The sequence below is a fragment of the Apodemus sylvaticus genome, chromosome 16 (genome assembly GCF_947179515.1).
Source record: "Apodemus sylvaticus chromosome 16, mApoSyl1.1, whole genome shotgun sequence".
Classification (NCBI taxonomy): domain Eukaryota; kingdom Metazoa; phylum Chordata; class Mammalia; order Rodentia; family Muridae; genus Apodemus; species Apodemus sylvaticus.
This window is the reverse complement of record NC_067487.1, coordinates 47,927,438-47,947,676: the sequence shown is the minus strand read 5'-3', so window position 1 is coordinate 47,947,676 and position 20,239 is coordinate 47,927,438. Positions and strand designations below refer to the sequence as shown.

Here is a 20,239-nt window from a genome sequence, read left to right as displayed (position 1 = left end):
CTTATAAGTTTTAAACACAAATCCAGAGGTGAAGAGGCTGAGGACAAAGCTCAGCGGTTAAAGTGCTTGCTGCCCAAGCGTGAGCAGTAGGGTTCGGATCCTAGCAACCACACAAAACTCCAGGCACAGCAACACATGCCTGCAATCACAGCACCAGCAGGGAGACAGGAGCGCCTCTTGCCAGGCAGTTTAGTCAATCGGCGAGGTGTGTATTCAGTGGGAGACCCTAGCCTAAAAAATAAGGTGGAGAGCAATAGAGGAAACATCCAGTATCAAGCTCTGGGCTTCACAGTGGTACACACACACACACACACACACACACACACACGGCACAGCATTCATACACATACATATACACACAACATCGTATGCACACACAAACAATACATAGCACATGTACACACAAGATATATATGACATAGCACTCACACTCATACATATATATATACAACATAGCACACACACACAACACAGCACACACAACACAGCATTCATATACACATACACACAAGACAGCACTCATAATCATATATCTCATAGTACATACACATAACACAGCACACATACATGATATAGCACACACACATACACAACTCACATGCCAGACACAGCACTCACACACATATACAAATGATATAGCACACACACACACACACACACACACATGATACAGCACTCACACACAATCTAAGAAGACTTTTTATTCTGGAACAGATGATAAGTCTTTACCACTATGCCTGGGTTCAGTAATATCCAATGCGTGGACTCAGTAGATGCCCGGCATGGTGGCTGATGTCACCCTGTCACTGAAGCAGAACTTGCTGTAAATTAGAGGGCAGCTGCAGAGAGGATCTATTCTAAAAAGAAAACTTAACAATTTATTTCCAGGTCTATATACTCACAAGGAGTCTTCCTAGCTTGTCAGTCAGACAGAAGGAGGAAAGACAGAAAACAGGACAAGGAACACTAAACCATAGCTGTGACTATACAGGGACATCTGGGAAGGACAGAGTTTGGGAGAGGACACAATTTTGATAACATTTTTGAATATGCCTTTTTTTTGTGGCTCAATCCAGCATTCAACCAATTCAGACCAGAACCAACAGAAGCAACAGACAGAGCTTTGAGGCTTTGATGGAGCTGTGTGACTGAGTGTGTGACTGAGTGTGTGGCTGAATGTGTGACTGTGTGACCGAGTGTGTGACTGAGTGTGTGACCGAGTGTGTAACCGAGTGTGTAACTGAGTGAGTGACCAAGCTGTGTGACTGAGTGTGTGACTGAGTATGTGGCTGAATGTGTGACTGTGTGACTGAGTGTGTGACTGAGTGTGTGACCGAGTGTGTGACTGAGTGTGTGGCTGAATGTGTGACTGTGTGACTGAGTGTGTGACTGAGTGTGTGACTGAGCTGTGTAACTGAGTGTGTGACTGAGTGTGTGACTGAGTGTGTGACTGAGCTGTGTAACTGAGTGTGTGACTGAGTGTGTTACTGAGCTGTGTAACCGAGTGTGTGACTGAGCTGTGTGACTGAGTGTGTAACCGAGTGTGTAACTGAGTGAGTGACCAAGCTGTGTGACTGAGTGTGTGACTGAATGTGTGACTGTGTAATCGAGTGTGTGACTGAGCTGTGTGACTGAGCTGTGTGACTGAGTGTGTGGCCGAATGTGTGACTGTGTAATCGAGTGTGTGACTGAGTGTGTGACTGAATGTGTGACTGTGTAATCGAGTGTGTGACTGAGCTGTGTGACTGAGCTGTGTGACTGAGTGTGTGGCCGAATGTGTGACTGTGTAATCGAGTGTGTGACTGAGTGTGTGACTGAGTGTGTGACTGAATGTGTGACTGAGTGTGTGACTGAGCTGTGTGACTGACTGGTCTTTAACTCTGAGCACGCATTGAGAAAGAGGTACCCACTCTCCTCCTGGACATCTGGGATCCTCAGGACCGCCTCTTGGGACTTGCCGAGAGAATTAAATGAAGTCACGGACACGCGGTGTGTCTGGTTCATCAGAAGCAGTTCATACTGCTGGGTAGTGATGTTGTTTATCTCTGTGAGGTTGGTGCTGTTTTCTGCAAAGTACTGTATGTTGTAGCCAAATGTTTTCTCCAAGACTGGGGCTCCCCTTGCCTTCTGTATCCAAAGAAAACAAGTCATTGCCGATACCAGAAAGAGGAAGTCACAGGGACACTGATAAATGGAGAGATGTCATGTTAGTCACCAGACACTAAGTTACAAGCAGGTTATTATCTTTCCAACACAAATGTTTGCTGGTGGGTGATGTTAACTCTTCAAGTGCCAGAAGAGATTATCTATACCAAATGGTAGCTTGATATCAGTTCTTAATACAAGTCCAAAAAAGGGGGGTAGGGGCTGGAGACATGGCTCAGTGGTTAAGAACACTCACTGCTCTTCCAGAGGTCCTAAGTTCAAATCCCAATAACCACATGGTGACTCACAACCATCCATGATGAGATCTGATGCCCTTTTCTGGTGTCTGAAGACAGCCACAATGTACTTACACATATAATAATAAATAAATCTATATTAAAAAAATACAAGTCCAGGTAATGGGGCCACGCTGGTATGAGCAAGCCACCTCTAACTTCATCTGTCTTTCCTTTATCACATGTGGGCAGGGCTGTAAAATCTAGAGTAGAGGCATTTCATTCTGGGCCAAAACCAAGTTCAAGAAGTCATCAAAGGTTGGTGGGTGGCTGTGCCTTTATCTTTTAGTCCCATATTTTCCCTCTAATGGGAGATTGCTGTGTCCTGGGCAAGATGTCCAGTTAGGTAATCCAGCTAAAAGGATGAAAATACTCAGGGCTTCCCTGCCAGTCCTCTTAGCAGGAAGTCCAAGTGAAACCTCAGAAGCCCTGACCCAGATTCTTATTTCTAGTCTTGACCTTAGCCTCACTGACCAGATGTTTTGTCTAGGAGTTAGCATGCTGAGTATTTCTTGGGAATTATGGGAACTCCCAGTTTTTCGCTATTTATTACTCATTACAAACATACATGGAACAGAATGAGTGGGTGTGTGGTCAGAGAGAGCGTTCATTCACTTTGACCCAGCACCATCCTAGTCCAGGAATTTCCCTTTCACTGGCCAGAGGAATGAAAGACCAGCTAGAACCTGTCAAATGTCTAGTCTAGAGGTCCTCACAACAATTCCTTATCTCTCCCCTTTTGTCTTTTGCTGACATAGAGTTCATATTTTTTTAAAAATTGCTGGATGTTATTATTTATTTGTTATCAATGTTGGAAATAGTGCCCACAGTCTTACCAATGCTAGACAAGCACTCTATCATGGAACCTAACAAATTCCGTACTTAAATGTGTGCAAGTCAGCAGTTCTCGAGTCAGTCACAAAAATCTCACATATTTTACCATTATCAAACTTTAGAGTCTTTTAGTGCAGACTTTGCTAAATAACATGAATTCTTAGGAAACCTAGAAGGGCGGTGGTGCATGCCTTTATTCCCAGCACTCTGGAGGCGGAGGCAGATGATCTCTGAGTTCGAGGCCAGTCTGATCTATAGGGTGAGTTCCAGGACAGTCAGGGTATACAGAGAAACCCTGTCTCAAAAAAAAAAAAAAAAAAAAAAAAAAAAAAAAAAAAAACCAAACAAAAAAACAAAAAAAACAAAAACAAAAAACAAAACAAAACAAAACAAAACAAAAAGCAAAATAAAACAAGCAGAAAACCATCATCTCCTGAGGCACAGAGGCAGAGGCAGGTAGGGAAGTCTGGTCACTTCTCAAGCTGACAGGGTAGACTCCTCCCACAGCAAAGCAAGACGGTGCAAGAGTAGGCATCATGCTAAGACCACACGGGGTAAGCATCATTGTTTATTTTCCTCCTAAAACACATCTACAGAGCCGTCCCTTTCCACGTTACACCATGCCTAAGATTAATATTCTCAATGTCCCTGCCTATGCTTTCCTGTGTCCATGCCTCGGTGACCCAAGGAGACAGACAAAACAAAGTCAACTCTGAGATGATCCATTTGGGGAAGGTCACTTAGCAAGCCAGGGTGATGTCTCCACTCAAAAGGACTTAAGTTACCAAACTTGAGCAAATAGATTATTTCTTGATAGCTCTGGAGCCCCAACAGCTCTTCCTTCCTTTCCTTTCTTTCTTTCTTTCTTTCTTTCTTTCTTTCTTTCTTTCTTTCTTTCTTTCTTTCTTTCTTTCTTTCTTTCTTTCTTTCTTTCTTTCTTTCTTTCTTTCTTTCTTTCTTTCTTTCTTTCCTCCCTCCTCTTCCTCCTTCTTCCTCTTCCTCTTTTCTTGTTCCCTTTCAACTTACCATTTTCTTTTCTGTTTCCTCTAACTTTCCTCTAATTGCCCTCTTTCCTTTCCTTTTTCCTTTCCTTTCCTTTCCTTTCCTTTCCTTTTTCCTTTCCTTTCCTTTCCTTTTTCCTTTCCTTCCCTTCCCTTCCCTCCCCTCCCCTCCCCTGCCCTCCCCTCCTTTTTCCTCCTCTCCTCTCCACCCTTCTCCTCCCCTCCCCTCTCCACCCCTCCCCTCCACCCCTCCCCTCTCCACCCCTGCCCTCTCCTCCCCTCCTCTCTACCTCTTCTCTCTTCTCCTCTCCTCTATTCTCCACCTCTTCTCTCTTCTCCTCTCCTCTCTTCTCTCTTTTTTACCTCTTTGCTCTCCATTTCTGTTCTCTCTCTCTCTCTCTCTCTCTCTCTCTCTCTCTCTCTCTCTCCCTCTCCCTCTCCCTCTCCCTCTCTCTCTCTCTCTCTCTCTCTCTCTCTGTTCTTCCCTCTCCCCTTCCCTGTATCACCTACCATCTTCTCTTTTCCCTCAGGCCCATAATTTCACCCTGGAAAGGGCCATGTGACCACCTCTCCTGCCTTTGTACACCACACTATCCTACTACTTAAAGGAACACACATATCAAATGTGTTATTAATGGCAAATGACCTGACAGACTTCCCCCGCTGCCCCCCCCCCCCGCCCCCGCAGGGATGCTGATGGCTTCCCTTGTAGGGAATAAGGGTTTCTTGTAGGTATAAGAATGAAGCTGCAGAGATTCACACTGGATTCTAGGGGATGGAAGTCAGAGGCAGCTTCCTCTGGAAGGCCACACAGCATCCTGTAGTTGTACTTGTTACTGCCCCAAATATTAATAAGTCAGATCAAAGAAAGCAGCCAGTGTGTAATGTGTCCAGGTATCTACAGGGTAATCTATGGGGGAGTTTCTGACCTACACAACAACTGGGAGCTTTGAGGCAACACAAAGCCCTATAGAAAGGGAAAGTTAGGAGATAAAACATCAAGGATCACAGTGTCTTGAGTGGCATTGACCAAAGGTTTTTAACCAGGGGGTAGGGTTAAGTAAGATGAAGGAGATCACCTTCCATAGCAATAGCACTTTCCTGTCTCCATTCACATCTGCTGGTTCCAGAATTCTCCACAGGTCCAGGACATGTGGAACTGAAAAGACAAGAGGAAGCTCATGACTGACAGAAGGGGGTTGCAGCAGTACATGGATATGCACCGAGCTCCTGGATACCCTGTCCTTGGAAAGGAGATGCTTAAGGGAACCAATAAGGCAGAGAGGAGAGAGTGAACCTTGAAATGCTCAACAAGATCTTCATTTTGTGATTGAAGGAATGGAATCGACCATATTTCAAAATAAAAGTGTACTGGTACGATAATAATAATATAAGTGGCGGGGATGGATAGAATATACTCCACTGGAATACACCTGGTCACCTAAAGTTGGATGGATTTGCACCATCCTATGCTCTCTGAGATTTGACACCTGTGTGCATTAGTACAATATCCCTTCCATCTGCAATCAGACATGCACTAGTAGACACTGATGAACAACAGTGGCAACAGCTAACTTCTAGCAAGTACCACTGCATTAAGTATTTTACCTGAATGAGCTCATTTAATCCCTACAGTCCTATCACAGTGGGTATTTGACATTACTATCCTCAGAGAGAAAGTATGTATATTATCCACTTATACAGCGTTTAAGTAATACAGCCAGGATTTAAATCTAAGTACATCTGTATCAGATGAATAGATATTTAAATACTTAAATATAGGTAGCTAGTTATAATCATCAATAGGTTTAAAGAAAAAATGATAACTTTAATTTGGCTTAGAACTTTTCAAATAATTATAAGGTTTGAGATTGTGTGATCTAGATAGCTAGCATTCCATTATGAAATAGGAAAAAGTTGGTTTGTGCACTGGAAAACAAGAACTTAGGATTTTCAGGGGTTTGAGTCATCCATCCACTGCCCCCTTCTCAGATCCCAAAAAAAGAATGAAGACAAAACAAGAGCAGAAGGAATGCCCCACTCCGAGCCAGAGTTCTCGGGGTGATGTGTTAAGAGCTGATGTGCTTTTCTCAGCGGATGGCAGCTAGCTGAACTAGAAGAGATAATAACTTACAGTGCTGACAGCAAAGAATGTTGAGGACAGTGACATGAGGACATCCTGAACTGAGAAGCTGGCCCAGCTGGAGACGGAACCGTGCTAGTGCCATGAGAGAAAAATGATAGCCACAGCAAGATCTGGACAGGCTACAACCACACTGGGCATTACTTAATCACTAAACTGCCTGGTGCAAGGTGTCACTGAGGAAGAGGACAGTTTGGGTAAGGATGTTCATTCCGGTGTTTTTACAGAGAGAGCTAGACTCAGTCACCACACTGATTATCCCAGTGCCATTTGGCCATCTCTTATTGTTTACTTTATGTACAGTTTTATACCTGTAGATATTCATATTGCTTAAGCTGTTAGAGAGGGAGTCTGTAGAATGCATGCTCAATACATACAATTTTAATCAAAATTTTTATTTCATTTATATTGCCATCATCTTGTGTTTGGTCTGGTCCTAACACTTTAGCATGTGATTTTGGATTTTCTGTAGTCTCTTCCCCACATTACCAGACCATGGCATGTAAGAATCTCATATGAGAACGATACCCAATTCTCTAATTGATACGTGAAGCTACATCCATGAAGAGAAAGTTACAGACTAAGTTGGAACACCTCCAAGGGAAATCAAATTTGGAAGGTATCAGACAGGTTCCTGAATCTAACCAAAAGTTTGAATGTGACAAATATTCAATACTTACTTCTAAGTTGGTCTCCTGGAAACACAATCAGGAACAGGAAGAAATAAATTCCTGGACCACAAGTATGGAAGTTGATTCTGGAGACCAGCTATGGGATTGGCTTTGTGCAACCCATTTCTTTCTTTCCTTTGCTGTCATTAAAAATAGGACCCATTTTCTTGTATTATCTCTAATATACTTAAGATCCATGCTTAAGATTTAAGATGTATAGCTTCAACTTATCATAGAATACCTTCCAAGGATATGATGCCATTTCATCTAGAGTCTAAGAATCTCCTATGAGGATAAGAGATGAGATCCTATATCTCTGGGTACTCAAGACTGCTATGGCAACTTAGGTACCTGAAAAGAATAGCTTATTCCTAGATACCAATGTTTCATGGAGAGGGGTCCTCCATATACTTTGCAACCTGGTTTCCCGAGAATTCACGAATCCTAATCCCATGTGTCAAAACCCACTAAGGCTAGACCCAGGAAGCCCTGCACCAGAGTAAGCAGAGAAGAATAGAAGGGAAGAACTTGCCTTCCTCCATAGTCATTCTGGTTTCTTCTTTGCTCCACTTGCTCCAGTATTTTGAGTCCTTGAACCTGAATCTTAGAGCCAGGACATATTCTGTGAAAGCCTGAAGCCCCGTGAGGTTGTAGACCCGTCCACAATTCTCGAAACTGACTTTTGTCTGTAAGACAGAATGGACTGTAAGCAGGAATGGAGACGGCATGCACTACTTTTCTGCTTCTAGCTTCAGCTGCACTGTTTTCTTGCTGAGACAAGTCACACCCACTCAGGGTGTGTGACTCACACCCTGAATTACCATCCTCCTCCTCCTCTCCATTTGTTAGTTGGAAGTTTGTGTGACAGAGACTTAGTGTCCACTACTCTGAGAGATACAACGCAGAGCCCAAAGACTTAGGGGTTACCCAGTCTTTGGCTTAAAACTTCAAGGTGATTCCTACACCCAGAAATCCAGCAAAATAAAGCAAAACAAACAAGCATGAAAAGCAGAGAGATGACTGTCATGAAGAAGTAGCTAACCTTAAAACAGTGGTTTTCAACCTTCCTAACACTGTGACCCTTTAAGTTCCTCATTTGTGGTAATCCCCAACCATAAAATTATTATATGGTACTTCATAACTGCAGTTTTGCTACTATTATAAACAAAAATGTAAATATCTGATAAGGAGGATATCTGATATGTAACACTCAAAGAGGTTGTTAATCATGCTTTAAGTGCAGGCAGTGATCAGGAACAGGAAAAGAGAAAGCTCTGATAGACTAGTGGATGTTCTGTTCCTGATTTGGGCGGGTTCTTACATGAATGCTGACCTAGTAACAGTTTACTAGATGCAATGTATATTTTGTTCATTTAAAATACGCTATATATTTCATAAAAGATTTAAAAATGTTTAAAGTGGCCAAATAATAGTTTCTGGTGGCTGATACTACAATATACAAAACAGGGTATAATACGAAACCAAATTTCCAGTCTTTAAGACTGTCATTGTGTTCAGAATACAAAATGTATATGGTAGAATATATTCCCAAGTTAAAAAGTGCAAATGGAAAATGGGGAAATAGAATAGTGACCATTAATATTTTGTCTATTTTCCATGTAAAAGTGAAAAATACAATTCTGTATGAACAAAAGTTGTCAATAAGGTCCTTCCTCGTGTCTCTGTGGAAATAACACACTGGGATAACTTACCCAGTGGCTACTGTTGACAGTCCTGAACCGAAGCATGCACGTTAAAGGAAACACATAAATCTTTTCATAGGGTTTCCATTGTATCTGGAACATTTTATTCAAAATTGGATTCACACTTAAAATTATAGGTGGTTTGGTTTTCACTGAAAAACAAAAACCAGACAATCTTCATATTTACAGACAGATGAGAAGATACTAATAGTGTCTACCCAGAGTTGAGTGCACAGTAAGCCTAGAAAGCCAAAGACAGTCCATATTCTGTGGTCCACTGTACACAGATGCATTAGCAAGGCAGTAGAAAGTGAGTGCCACTCTCCCAATACCAATGGAAACACCATACTCAGCAACAAGAGGATTGCTCCTATGATTTCTTTGCAAATCAGTCCTTTACTCAATGCCAACCATCATGATGGCAAAACATAAAAATACATTCAATGATGATGATGATGTAATCATAAGGAAAACGTGGCTTACAGAGTAAACTACAACTGAATTATTTATGAAGAGACTGTGCAACCATCCAGCAGGTTTGGCACTCTGGGATAAAGAATGGTCACCAGAAAATATTGCTCATTTCTTTGCATGCTGTGAACATGGTAGTCCCAAATTTCTTTTCTTGAAGATAATGTATTTTAGCCAAGCATGGTGGCTCATAGTTATAAACAGAGAACTTAAGACTCTGAGGCAAGAAGTCTTAAACAACTTCTGGATAATACAGAGCAAGAAAAAATATAATTCTTTTAGAATTCTAAAGCAAAAAAGAATTTAGTCTAAAATAAAAAAGTCACCCAGTTTCTCCTTAGATCCTTGTATAAAAAGTTTGGTTCTTGCCCATTGGTTATTGGAAGGTTGTGAACTTTTAGGGGGCAGGGCCTAGGAGAAGGTCTAGAGGTCACTGGGCATTTGTCACTGAAGAGGACAATAGACCCGTTTCTACTCTCTTATTTTGTTCTTCAGCTATGAAGTAAACAGTTTTAAAGCAATGGGACCGGTTGGCATAAGCTGAAACCTATAAAAACCATGAATGAAAACAAATCCTTTTTCTGTCAAGATATGTGTAGAGAGAATCTCTCATAAGCATTATCTGTCAATAAAAAAGCTGATGGCCAATGAGATGAGGTAGGAAATAGGAGGTGGGATATTGTCAGGAAGAGAGGGGATTCTGGGAAATAGAGTTAAAAGAGAAGAGAGCCATGGGTGTCGAAATGAAAGAGGAGACAGGGAGGCAGACTGAGGAAACTAACATAAATTAGCAGCAAGAGGAATTCAGAGACTCTGAGGAGATGCTGAGGAGATGGTAAAGAAGAAGCAGGCAGGAACTAAAGAAGAGGTAACTAAGCAAGTGGTAAACAGAATAGATTAAATAAGTTAAGAGCTAGTCCGACACCAAGAAACACTTGCTGACAGAAGCCTGGAATGACTGTTCCCTCATAGGTTCTACCAGCACCTGAACAATACAGCTGCAGATACTCACAGCCAGGAACCCCAATGGAAGAGTTAGCGGGAGGACTGAAGGAGCTGAAGGGGATCGCAACCCTATAAGAAGAACAAGATCAGCTAACAGGTTTACCCAGAGCTCTCAGGGACTAAACCACCATCCAAAGAATACACATAGAGGGAACCATGGCTCCAGATACATTTGTAGCAGAGGATAGCCTTATCTGACATCAATGGAAGGGGAGGGAGGATTGATGCCCTGGAGTAGGGGGGTGCTACTCTGGGCAGGAGTGGGTGAGTGGGTAGAGGAGCACCCTTATAGAGGCAAAGGGGAGGGGGGAGAGGAGAGATGGGATGGGGGTGTTTGTGGAGGGGTAACCGGTAAGGGGGATATCATTTGAAATGTAAACAAATAAAATGATTAATAAAAAAAAGCAAATCAGAGAATGAGCTAAAATTTATGGTCTAGGTATTAACTAATAACATAATAAGTAATTATTCTCAGAGTCATTGCTGTTGGGAGCTATGTGGCCAGGAAGAAAAATCAGATTTACATTTTTACAGATATGTGTTATAGTAACATAAAGCTGACTGACACAGTTAACACCATATGAAAAAACTAACCCAGGAGGCTAGAGTGCATAGTGCTACTGTAGAGGACCTAAGTTCAGTTCCCAGTACCTATATCAGTCAGCTCACAATCACCTTTAGCTCCAGCTCCAGGAACATTCAACACCTCTGGCCTCCACAAGCACCTGTACTCGTGAGCATTCACATAATTAAAATTAATAAAAAGACACCTTTTATAAAGGTGAGCTCAATGAACCAGGCATGGTAGTACATGCTTATAACCCTATCATTTGAGAGGTAGAAGACATGAGAATCAGGTGTTCAAATTCAGTCTTGTCTATACAGTGTGAGGCCAACCTACTCCAAAACACTAAAATCAATCAAACAAAAGAATTACTTAGAATGAACCAACTATCAAAATGTAGCAAGTTATAAACCTTAGAAGAAAACACAGCAATAAATTAGGGTTGGTAATGATTTCTTTCTTAGATGTAATACTTGACAATAAGACAAACAATAAGAGAGAAACAGATTCATTGATTTTATCAAACTTATTTTGTTGTCTAAAGAGTCACCATCAAGAAATATCATTCAAATAAAGGGTGTTAGGAGATTCTTAATCTCAGGGGTATAGGTTCATGCCCCACGTTGGGCGCCAAATATTAGTGCAAAGTTAAAAGTGGCAGTTTCTTTCTCTAACCTGGCTAGGTCCCAAACAATTGAGACAGAGACTATTAGATTTATTCAACAAGCTTTAAGGCAGAATAATGAGCAGATATTAACCGATTCTAATCCTCTTAACTAATCTTCCCAACCAAAATCCCCGAGATACTTTAATTTTGGTATTGATCTGGCTCTCTCTGCTCCAAGTGTGTTCTTATGGTAGCTCCTGGACCCTCACCTCATGGCAAATCCTCTCTCCCTCTCTTTCTTCTTCTCCCCTGGCTGGGATCGGAAGACCAGCCCTATTCATTCTTCTGCTCAGTCATTGGCTGATCAGCTTTTTATTGACCAGTCAGGGATAACTGGGGACAATGTTTACCCAATATTGAGACAGGAGATTCTTAGAATAAGCATTATAATGCCAAGTCTGTATTGTAACCAGATACGGGTGCACAGAAATCAGCATTTGAATAACACAAGGATAATTTTTACACATTTTGCCAACATTTCCCTCCCCCTTTTAGTCCAATTAAAGGCTCTTTCTCTTATTCCAAATATAAAGAAAAATTTAAAACACAAAATAACTGGGAAGGAGGAGGAATCAGTGCAGGCAGGGGGGGGGGAATGATGGTCAAGAAAACCCTTGGGAGTAATTATAATTTAAATATATTTTATATATGAAAAGTCATGATGAAAGTCATTGTTAATTATAATTAGTATAGCTAATAAAATACTTTTAAAGACAATGAAAGCCAGGCAGTGGTGGTGCATGCCTTTAATCCCAGTACTTGGGAGGCAATAGGCCAGCCTGTCCACAGAATGAGTTCCAAGGTAGCCAAGGCTACACAAAGAAATCTAGCTTTAAAAAAAAAGACAATAAAAAGGGACAAAAATTTTAAATGAGCCATTAGTCATTGCAGATACCACAATGTGAATCAGAACCACAATGAGATACCACTTCATACTTTCCAAGACAACTGTAAAAAGTGGGACAAAATGCATCAGAGAAGATATAGGGAAACTGGAACCTTTATAATCAGCCAATGAGAATGGAAAATGGTAAAATCACTTTGACAAAGTTTGGTAAATCTTCAACAAGTTAAACTAAGTTACCACATGACACAGCAATTGTAGTAGGTGTAGAACTGAAGAAATTTAACATATTTTCAAGCAAAAGTTTACAAATATTCACAGATTCACTATTCATTGTAATCAAAAAGAAGAAACAACCTAAATATATATTAACTGGCAAATGGATAAACATAATGATACATCCATCCCATAGGCTACAATTCAACAGTTAAAATGGAGTAATACATGACAGAACTTGAATACATTATAGAAGCCATTTTTTAAAGGGCATATATTATACAATTCTATTTATGTAAAATGTTTCTAATAGGCAAATCCATAGAGAGAAGAAATTAAAAAAACAGGTTGAACTTGCTAGATGTTAGAAGAAAAAGTAAATAAATGGTTGGGGACTTGTTACTGATAAGTATGAAGTTTCCTGACTATATTAAACTTTATCCTAGATCTGAATTTAGTAGTGATATTTGCATAACTTTGTGCATGTAATAAATCCATTGATTTGCATACTCTTCTACCTACCTACAGGATGTAGGACCTTTATTCAACCAATAGTTTTAAATTAAGGAGCAAGGTTTGAACAACAAAAGGGGGCATATGTGAGAATTCATTTGTCTTGAGGCAACTAGACCTTGTGATACCGATTTTTGCATTACAATACATAGCAACAGACCAAACCTCAATAGGCCCACAGTATATATCAATTATTCCCTCAAAGGGAGTCTGCATTTGAACCAAAAGATTCCTTTATTAGGGGAAGGAAGTTGGAAGAACAATTAGTCTAATGCCCCTTCCAAGATACCATCAACCACTTACCTATGGAGGTTAAATCCCAATATGTGATGTCAGATTTAACTTGACCATCTCTGTTCTGAGCTTCTACTTCAACACTGCAGTTGTCTGGGGGTATTGCACAGAAACTGGTAAAAGAATACCAAGCCTCTGTAGTATTACCAGTGCAACTTCCTTTCCCATCAGAGCTTTAAAAAGAAAAGGAATTCAACAGGAGTTTGAAAACAAAATCGCACTTAGATGAACTAAGACTCATTTGTGACTTCTGCTCTGAGAATTGGGTGGGGATTTGGTGCATCTGCCAAGGGTATCTGCTTCCTGCCTGCCTGAGATGATGTGGGCCACACAGACCCTCTGGAGACCCTGCAGCGCATATGATGGTGCCTTCCTATTATAAGAGAGAACAGATTGCCCAAAGTCCAGGTTACAATCAACCCTGCAGACTATATGGCGATGCATTCCTACTTTAATAAATAATCAACAGATTGTTCAAATTCCATATTAGAATCAAAATATTGAAGCTAGATCCTTAAGAATTTATCCTTTCAAGGCTGTCATTGGTGGTGCTTGCCTTTAATCCCAGCACTCTGTTGGCAGAGATAGGTAGATTTCTGTGAGTTCAAAGCTAGCCTGCTCTACAGTGAGTTCCAGGACAGCAAAGGTTACACAGAGAAACTCTGTCTTCCCCCCACCCCCACCCCCACCTCCACACACAAAATTTAAAATACCAGAGGATTTGCTAAATAAATTATTGCAAATGTAACTAATATTTAAAATACCTTATCTTTTAATTCAGGATACATATCATGTGCAGAATAATCACCATTTTATAAAAACATATATTTATGTGACTTGTCATCGATACTTGGAAATATCTTTATAAAAATGTTTAAATAACCATCTTTTATGATGCAATTAAAAATTTGTATGTTTCAAGCTGATTTTTTTCATTGGAATAGATTGTTTTTAAAAACTCATTAAGATAACTATGCATACAAATAGATAACAGATAAAAGGCAGATTAGAGAGATGAGAGATGACAAATAGAGGGTAGGTAGATGTGGTGATTTGAATGAGAATGCCTCCCCATAGGTTCATATATACGTATGCTTAATCCCCAGTTGATGAACCATTTGGAAGGGATTAGGAGGCGTGTCCTGTTGGAGGAGGTGTGTCACAGGGGGTGGGCCTTGAGGACCAGTGTATGTGCATCTCCCCTCCTCTCTTGCCCTCTTCTCTCCCTTCTCCGCCCCCCCTTGCTGCTGTACATATGGATCAGGATGTAAAGCTCTCAGCTACTGCTCCAGTGCCATGCCTGTCTGCCTCCCACCATGATGATCATGGACTAACCCTCTGAAACGGCAAGCAAGCTCCCAGTTAAATTCTCTCTTTAATAAGATTTGCCTTGGTCAAGGCGTCCTTTCATAGCACTAGAATAGTAAGACAAGAGATAATAGGCAGGTAATAGATAACAGATAATGATCCGTGATTGATGGTGGATTGATTGACCTTCTCCAGCTGTTATTCTCATGTCATTAACGGGAATCAGGTGGGTGGGAATCAGAACACGGTCTAGGAACGGATGCACGTGAGGGGAGCATTGAGCACTTCTGAGACACTCCAAGGAAACAAGGTAAGAGTCTTGTGACCTCAGTTTCTTCAAAACACAGAATTGTCCTCTGAATGTTTTCATGCTCCTCCCAGGTGTAGCAGATAGGAGTGGGTTTACTGCAAATTACTCGTTATGGCTTACTGTTATTATTCAATTAAATATTTAAACTATCCTTCATCTGCCTGTAGGGAACAACATGTTTTTGCCACATGTGGCTTGTCTTGATCATATAAAGCTTGAACTCCTGACACTTTTACTCATATGATCTTTCTTAACCCTCAGAGTATAAATACTTTTTTGCCTGACATTCTGAATAAAGTTGGCTACTGCGTGGGACTTTAGTCCACCTCACATATCAGCTGCATTCTCCCAGGAGCCTCTAGAGCAGTGTCAGGTGGGTACAGCCACAGCCTATGTGGTTCTCAGCCTGTGGACCTGGAGCAGAACCGAATGGGAGGCTCAGCTTGCAAGGGATCGATGGAGCTTAGACATATAGAATCTGAGGATCAGAAAGGACCTTGAGGGTTTCTGATACAAAAAAATGGCTTCCGGGGTAGTATTGTGTCATGATCATAAGCACAGGCAGAGGCACAGGTCTGTACAGGGTGAAATAAGTAAAGTCACATAAATAAACTGAGGTGTGGACTGTGACTGTTGCTAGTGCTGGTCGCAGGTATTCACATCACGACTCTGGAACTGCACCCTCTCTCTTCTTTCCCACACTTACTTCCAAATGTCTTTGAAATCTCAACTTAAAAACTACCCACATCTCTCTTCCCCAGGGCAAGGATTTGTTCTTCTCTTTTCTTATTTTGTAAATGTAGACTTCCCTTTGAGTGCCCACATGTGTGAACACACACAGACAGACAGACAGACACACACACACACACACCACCCCCACCATCCTTGTAATAATTGGCTCTTTACTTGAAATAGAAAAAAAAAAACAAAAACAAAAGTCCATCTCAAAATAATCTCGAGCCTGAATGATTTTGTTTGTAGGGGAACACAAATGAACAGTTTCATTAGCTTTCTTAGAAAAACATTTAAACCTTGCACATACTAAAACACTTGGCTTATGGCTAGAATTGTGGTTGTTAAATGATAGAAAATTATATCCTAATGGAAATGTAGTCAAAAGGGATGCTTGAGGCAGTGAAGAAAAGCCAGGGACCACTGAGCTGACAAACAGTCCCATAGAAATCAGTGGCAGGCTGAGGCAAGTGCTCTTAGCTCTAAGCCACAGCCGCTATATCCGGACCCATGAGAACAAAACAGAGGGGTAGCTCTTTCTAGAAGGAGAGGAGTAAGAACAAATATGGCAAATGGAGACTTTCCCACCAAGCTTCTAACCCGCTCTTAATCACTCCGGCATCTCTAATGGCAGATCAGGATATGGCCTATAGTCCTCCCTCTTCAGGTTCAATCCTGTCAGCATGTCTGCAAGGAACTGGGACACCACCCACCCACTTTACAGATATAGCTGTCACCCACAAGTTATTGAGAAATGTCATCCTTCCAAAGTAACTTGACTCAGGGGTGAATCAGAAGCCCCACCTCCTGCTAAGAGCTCTCTCTCTCTCTCTCTCTCTCTCTCTCTCTCTCCCTCTCCCTCTCCCTCTCCCTCTCCCTCTCCCTCTCCCTCTCCCTCTCCCTCTCCCTCTCCCTCTCCCTTTCATCCTCCCCCCCCCCCACACACACACAGTTCCCACACTTACTAAGTCATCCTCACAATGTATCTGGTATCATTGGTTTCCTTCTCTGGTCTCCAAGTGCAAGTCAGATTTTCATCAAAGTAATAGATGCAGGAAATGTTCTCTGGCTTAGTTGGCAGAACTAGGGAAAAGTCACAGAACCACAACTTTAGAACACAAGAACCATTGCTAGCACTTCACACTTTAATCAGTGCCTTCTAAATCACATTTGCCAAGTAAAGTAGATTCTCCTAACCCAGTGGTTCTCAGCCTTCCTAATACTGCAGTCCTTTAAATGCAGTTCCTCATATTGTGGTGACCCCCGCCCCAACCCTAAAATTATTTTTGTTGGAACTTCATATAACTGTAACTTTTCTACTGTTATGAATAATAATGTAAATATCTGATATGCAGAATATCTGAAACTACCCTTGTGAAAGGGGTTGCAATACACAGGTTGAGAACCATTGTCCTAGCCAGACTCAGGAAAAGTCTGTTACTTCAGTTATTACCTTTGAAGAAATGTCTACTTTTAAAAAAAATACATTTTACAATCCTAATAAAAATAAACACATAGAGCCAGGCAGTAGTGGTGCACACTGTTAATCCCAGCACCCAGGAGGCAGAGGCAGGCAGATCTCTGAATTCGAAGCTAGCTTAGTTCCAGGACAGCTAGGGCTACACAGAGAAACCCTGCCTCAAAAAAACCAAATAGCAATAAGAACAACAACCATAAAAACCCACTTAGAAGCAAAAGTTATTTAAAGTAAACATCAGATGTATGTTAACTACTAAGCAAGGCAGCAAATGAACCACTCGGAATAACTGGATTATGGATACAGATGTAAGAAAAATTCAGAAATTCAATCTATGCTACAATGTTGTCCATGATGTTTGCACATCTGTGGCTGATGTTCCTGGTAGTTCCCTACAGGACAGGAAAAGCACATACTGTCTACTCCACAACAAAGCTCTCCTGCCCTAAGGGGTCCCTAAGTAGTAGAATTTACATATTAATAAACAGTAGTGGGAATGAATTACATTGTCAGAATATGATCCAAGAATGGCGTTGTGTAAGGAAAATTCTGAGTACTTGTGAAAAAACTCCAAGAAAACAAGAATGTTGGGACTGGTGAGATGGCTCAGCAGTTAAGAGCACTGACTACTCTTCCAAAGGTCCTGAGTTCAAATCTCAACAACTATGGTGGCTCACAGTCATCCGTAATGAGATCTGACATCCTCTTCTGGAGTGTCTGAAGACAGCTACAGTATACTTACATATAAATAATAAACAAATGGACTTTTTTTTTAAAAAAGAAAAGAATTTTGTGACCTTGGTTTCTTCAAAGCATGGAATTGTTCTTGAAATGTGTTTTCATGTTCCTCCCAGGTGTAGTAGGCTGAGTTTACTTCAGATTATTCATTTCAACTGGTTATTGATTAATTTTTATGTGCCTCTATGGAAAAATATATTTTTGCCACATGTGGCTTATAATTGTGATTGGACACTTTATTCAGGTGACCCTTCTTAACCTTCAGAGTATAAATTGTCTGATGCTCTGAGTAAAGTCGGCTACTGCATGAGGCTTCAGTCCACCTCAGTTATTGGCTCCATTCTCTAGGTCCCACAGCCTCTAAAGAGGTGGCATCACAACTAAGTTTTTCACTGACTCATGTACAATTTGATTTCATCATGAATGTAGTCAATAAACCGTGGAAACAGAATCATTACCTTTGGCTTTTTAAAATTTTGTTTATAATTTTTTACATTTTATTTCAGTCATGGATAGCATGAATAAAATACAATGTAACATTTCCTAGATTAAGGTAGTGATTAGATCTGCTTATTATTGGGCATAATCATTAGATCTGATTATTTAGAATCAATAGTCACAAATATTTCTTTTTTTAAAATTTGATTTCTAATATGTATAGATTCCTTTGTAGTCTTAGATTGTGTTGTTTTGGGTGGGTTTCTTTTTGCATTGATATGTTAGTTTGAGAAGTGGTTTCATCAGCTATATTAGGTAATGATGGATTTCTAATACATACACAAATGCAAGAGCTGAGGGAAATTTTATACTAAGGGCAATGTTCAACTGATAAACCCTACTAATGTCTTTTGAATGTTTGTCTAGATAATAGTCTTTAAGAGAAGGTATATTTCAGAGGGGAAATTGAATCACAATCACATATTAAATCAAAGCTTTAATGCTTCCTAGAGAAGAAGTCCCTATCAAACAAGGAATAGAAAAGGGTGGGTTGGGGAGATAGCTACATGAGTAAGGGTGCTTTCTGCAGATGCACAAGAACCTGGTTCAATTCCCCAGCTGACATAAGAAGCTATGCAAGGTCTGTAAACCAGAACTGTGTGGGAAGAAGAATTGCTGGGCCCTGATGGCCACCAGCCTAGCTCAGGGTCTCACAATAAGAGACCCGAAGGGAACAAGGCAGAGAGCAAAAAGCAGGACACCCAATAGTCTCTTCTGGCCTTGGTCTGAGCAGATGTAGCTGTATGAGCACACATCAGTACACACACACACACACACACACACACACACACACACACATGCTCATAGGAGAGAAGGGAAGAGAAAAGGAGGTAGAGGTGTTGGTGATAGTAACAACTCATCCCTTCTAGCAAGGACCAGCTGAAGAGGAAGAGATTGGAATGAAAAGAGGGCATAGTAAGATAAACATGCAATTGGGCCCTGACTAGACATCTGGGCTAGCATTCTGTTTTACAGGGCTCAGCATGAAAAGGTACGGAAGTCTGAAAGAAGCTAGATTTCAGTACTTGGCACCAACTCCAGCAAGGCATCTTCATCCTGAATGGCAGAGGGGAGGCCTAGAGCAACCCTTCAGGTGGACTGCCTATAGGTGAGTATCCAAGGATTCAGAATCTTTCTTGTGCTCAAGGATTGGGGGTGGGCTGAGGGTAGATCTATAAGATTAAAGTAGGCTGAGGATTGGGACGAAGGCATGTACACACCGAGGGACTTCAAGATCACCAGGCAAACAACTTGGTGTAGATACAAACCTAATACCCCAATGCTCAGCTAAAGCCAGCTGACTCACAGTGACAAACAGACTGGGCAATGCCAGGTGGGTCAGGAAAGACAGTGGAATGTAAGGACCCATTCACACAGACGCTAGGGTTAGAAAAATCCTGCTCTAATGCTCAATCAGCAAGAACAGCAGGAATCTTGGAAGTGGAAGTTTTTGGGTGAGTTAACCCAAAGTTGCTGGAAACCAGAAGAAAGCGAGATAGGGCTAATGAACAGTCTTTAAGACTCTTCAACTTTTCCTGTTTCTGTTTTCCTACCTGACTTTTCTTTTAGTCAAAAGGGGACTTTGGTTGATTTAGCTTAGTCATAGAAACTAGGGGTATTCTACGCCTCTGTAATACCAGAGCAATGTGATCTGTATTTTAACTCTGTCAGAGAGATATTACTGTTTACTGGGAAGGCAACAGTAAAGGGCTCCAGGAGCAGTGGCATTCATCCTTTTGTTTAGATTTTAGCATTTATGGTTTTTAAAGGGCTCTAGATACAAATGTTTATATATGTACTTATTTATA

General features: G+C 41.0%; 1 protein-coding gene across 1 annotated transcript in view; it reads right to left on the bottom strand.

Moving 5' to 3' along the window:
* The window catches only part of Il31ra (interleukin 31 receptor A), a 53,808-nt gene that overhangs the window by 21,744 nt on the left and 11,825 nt on the right, over positions 1 to 20,239 (bottom strand). Inside the window, exons 3-8 of the mRNA XM_052159938.1 lie at positions 16,684 to 16,801; positions 13,378 to 13,541; positions 8,803 to 8,945; positions 7,623 to 7,776; positions 5,356 to 5,435; positions 1,911 to 2,127 (exon numbers count right to left, since the gene is read on the bottom strand). Of these exons, the coding sequence (XP_052015898.1) occupies positions 1,911 to 2,127; positions 5,356 to 5,435; positions 7,623 to 7,776; positions 8,803 to 8,945; positions 13,378 to 13,541; positions 16,684 to 16,801 (876 nt within the window). The remainder of the gene's footprint in view (positions 1 to 1,910; positions 2,128 to 5,355; positions 5,436 to 7,622; positions 7,777 to 8,802; positions 8,946 to 13,377; positions 13,542 to 16,683; positions 16,802 to 20,239) is intronic.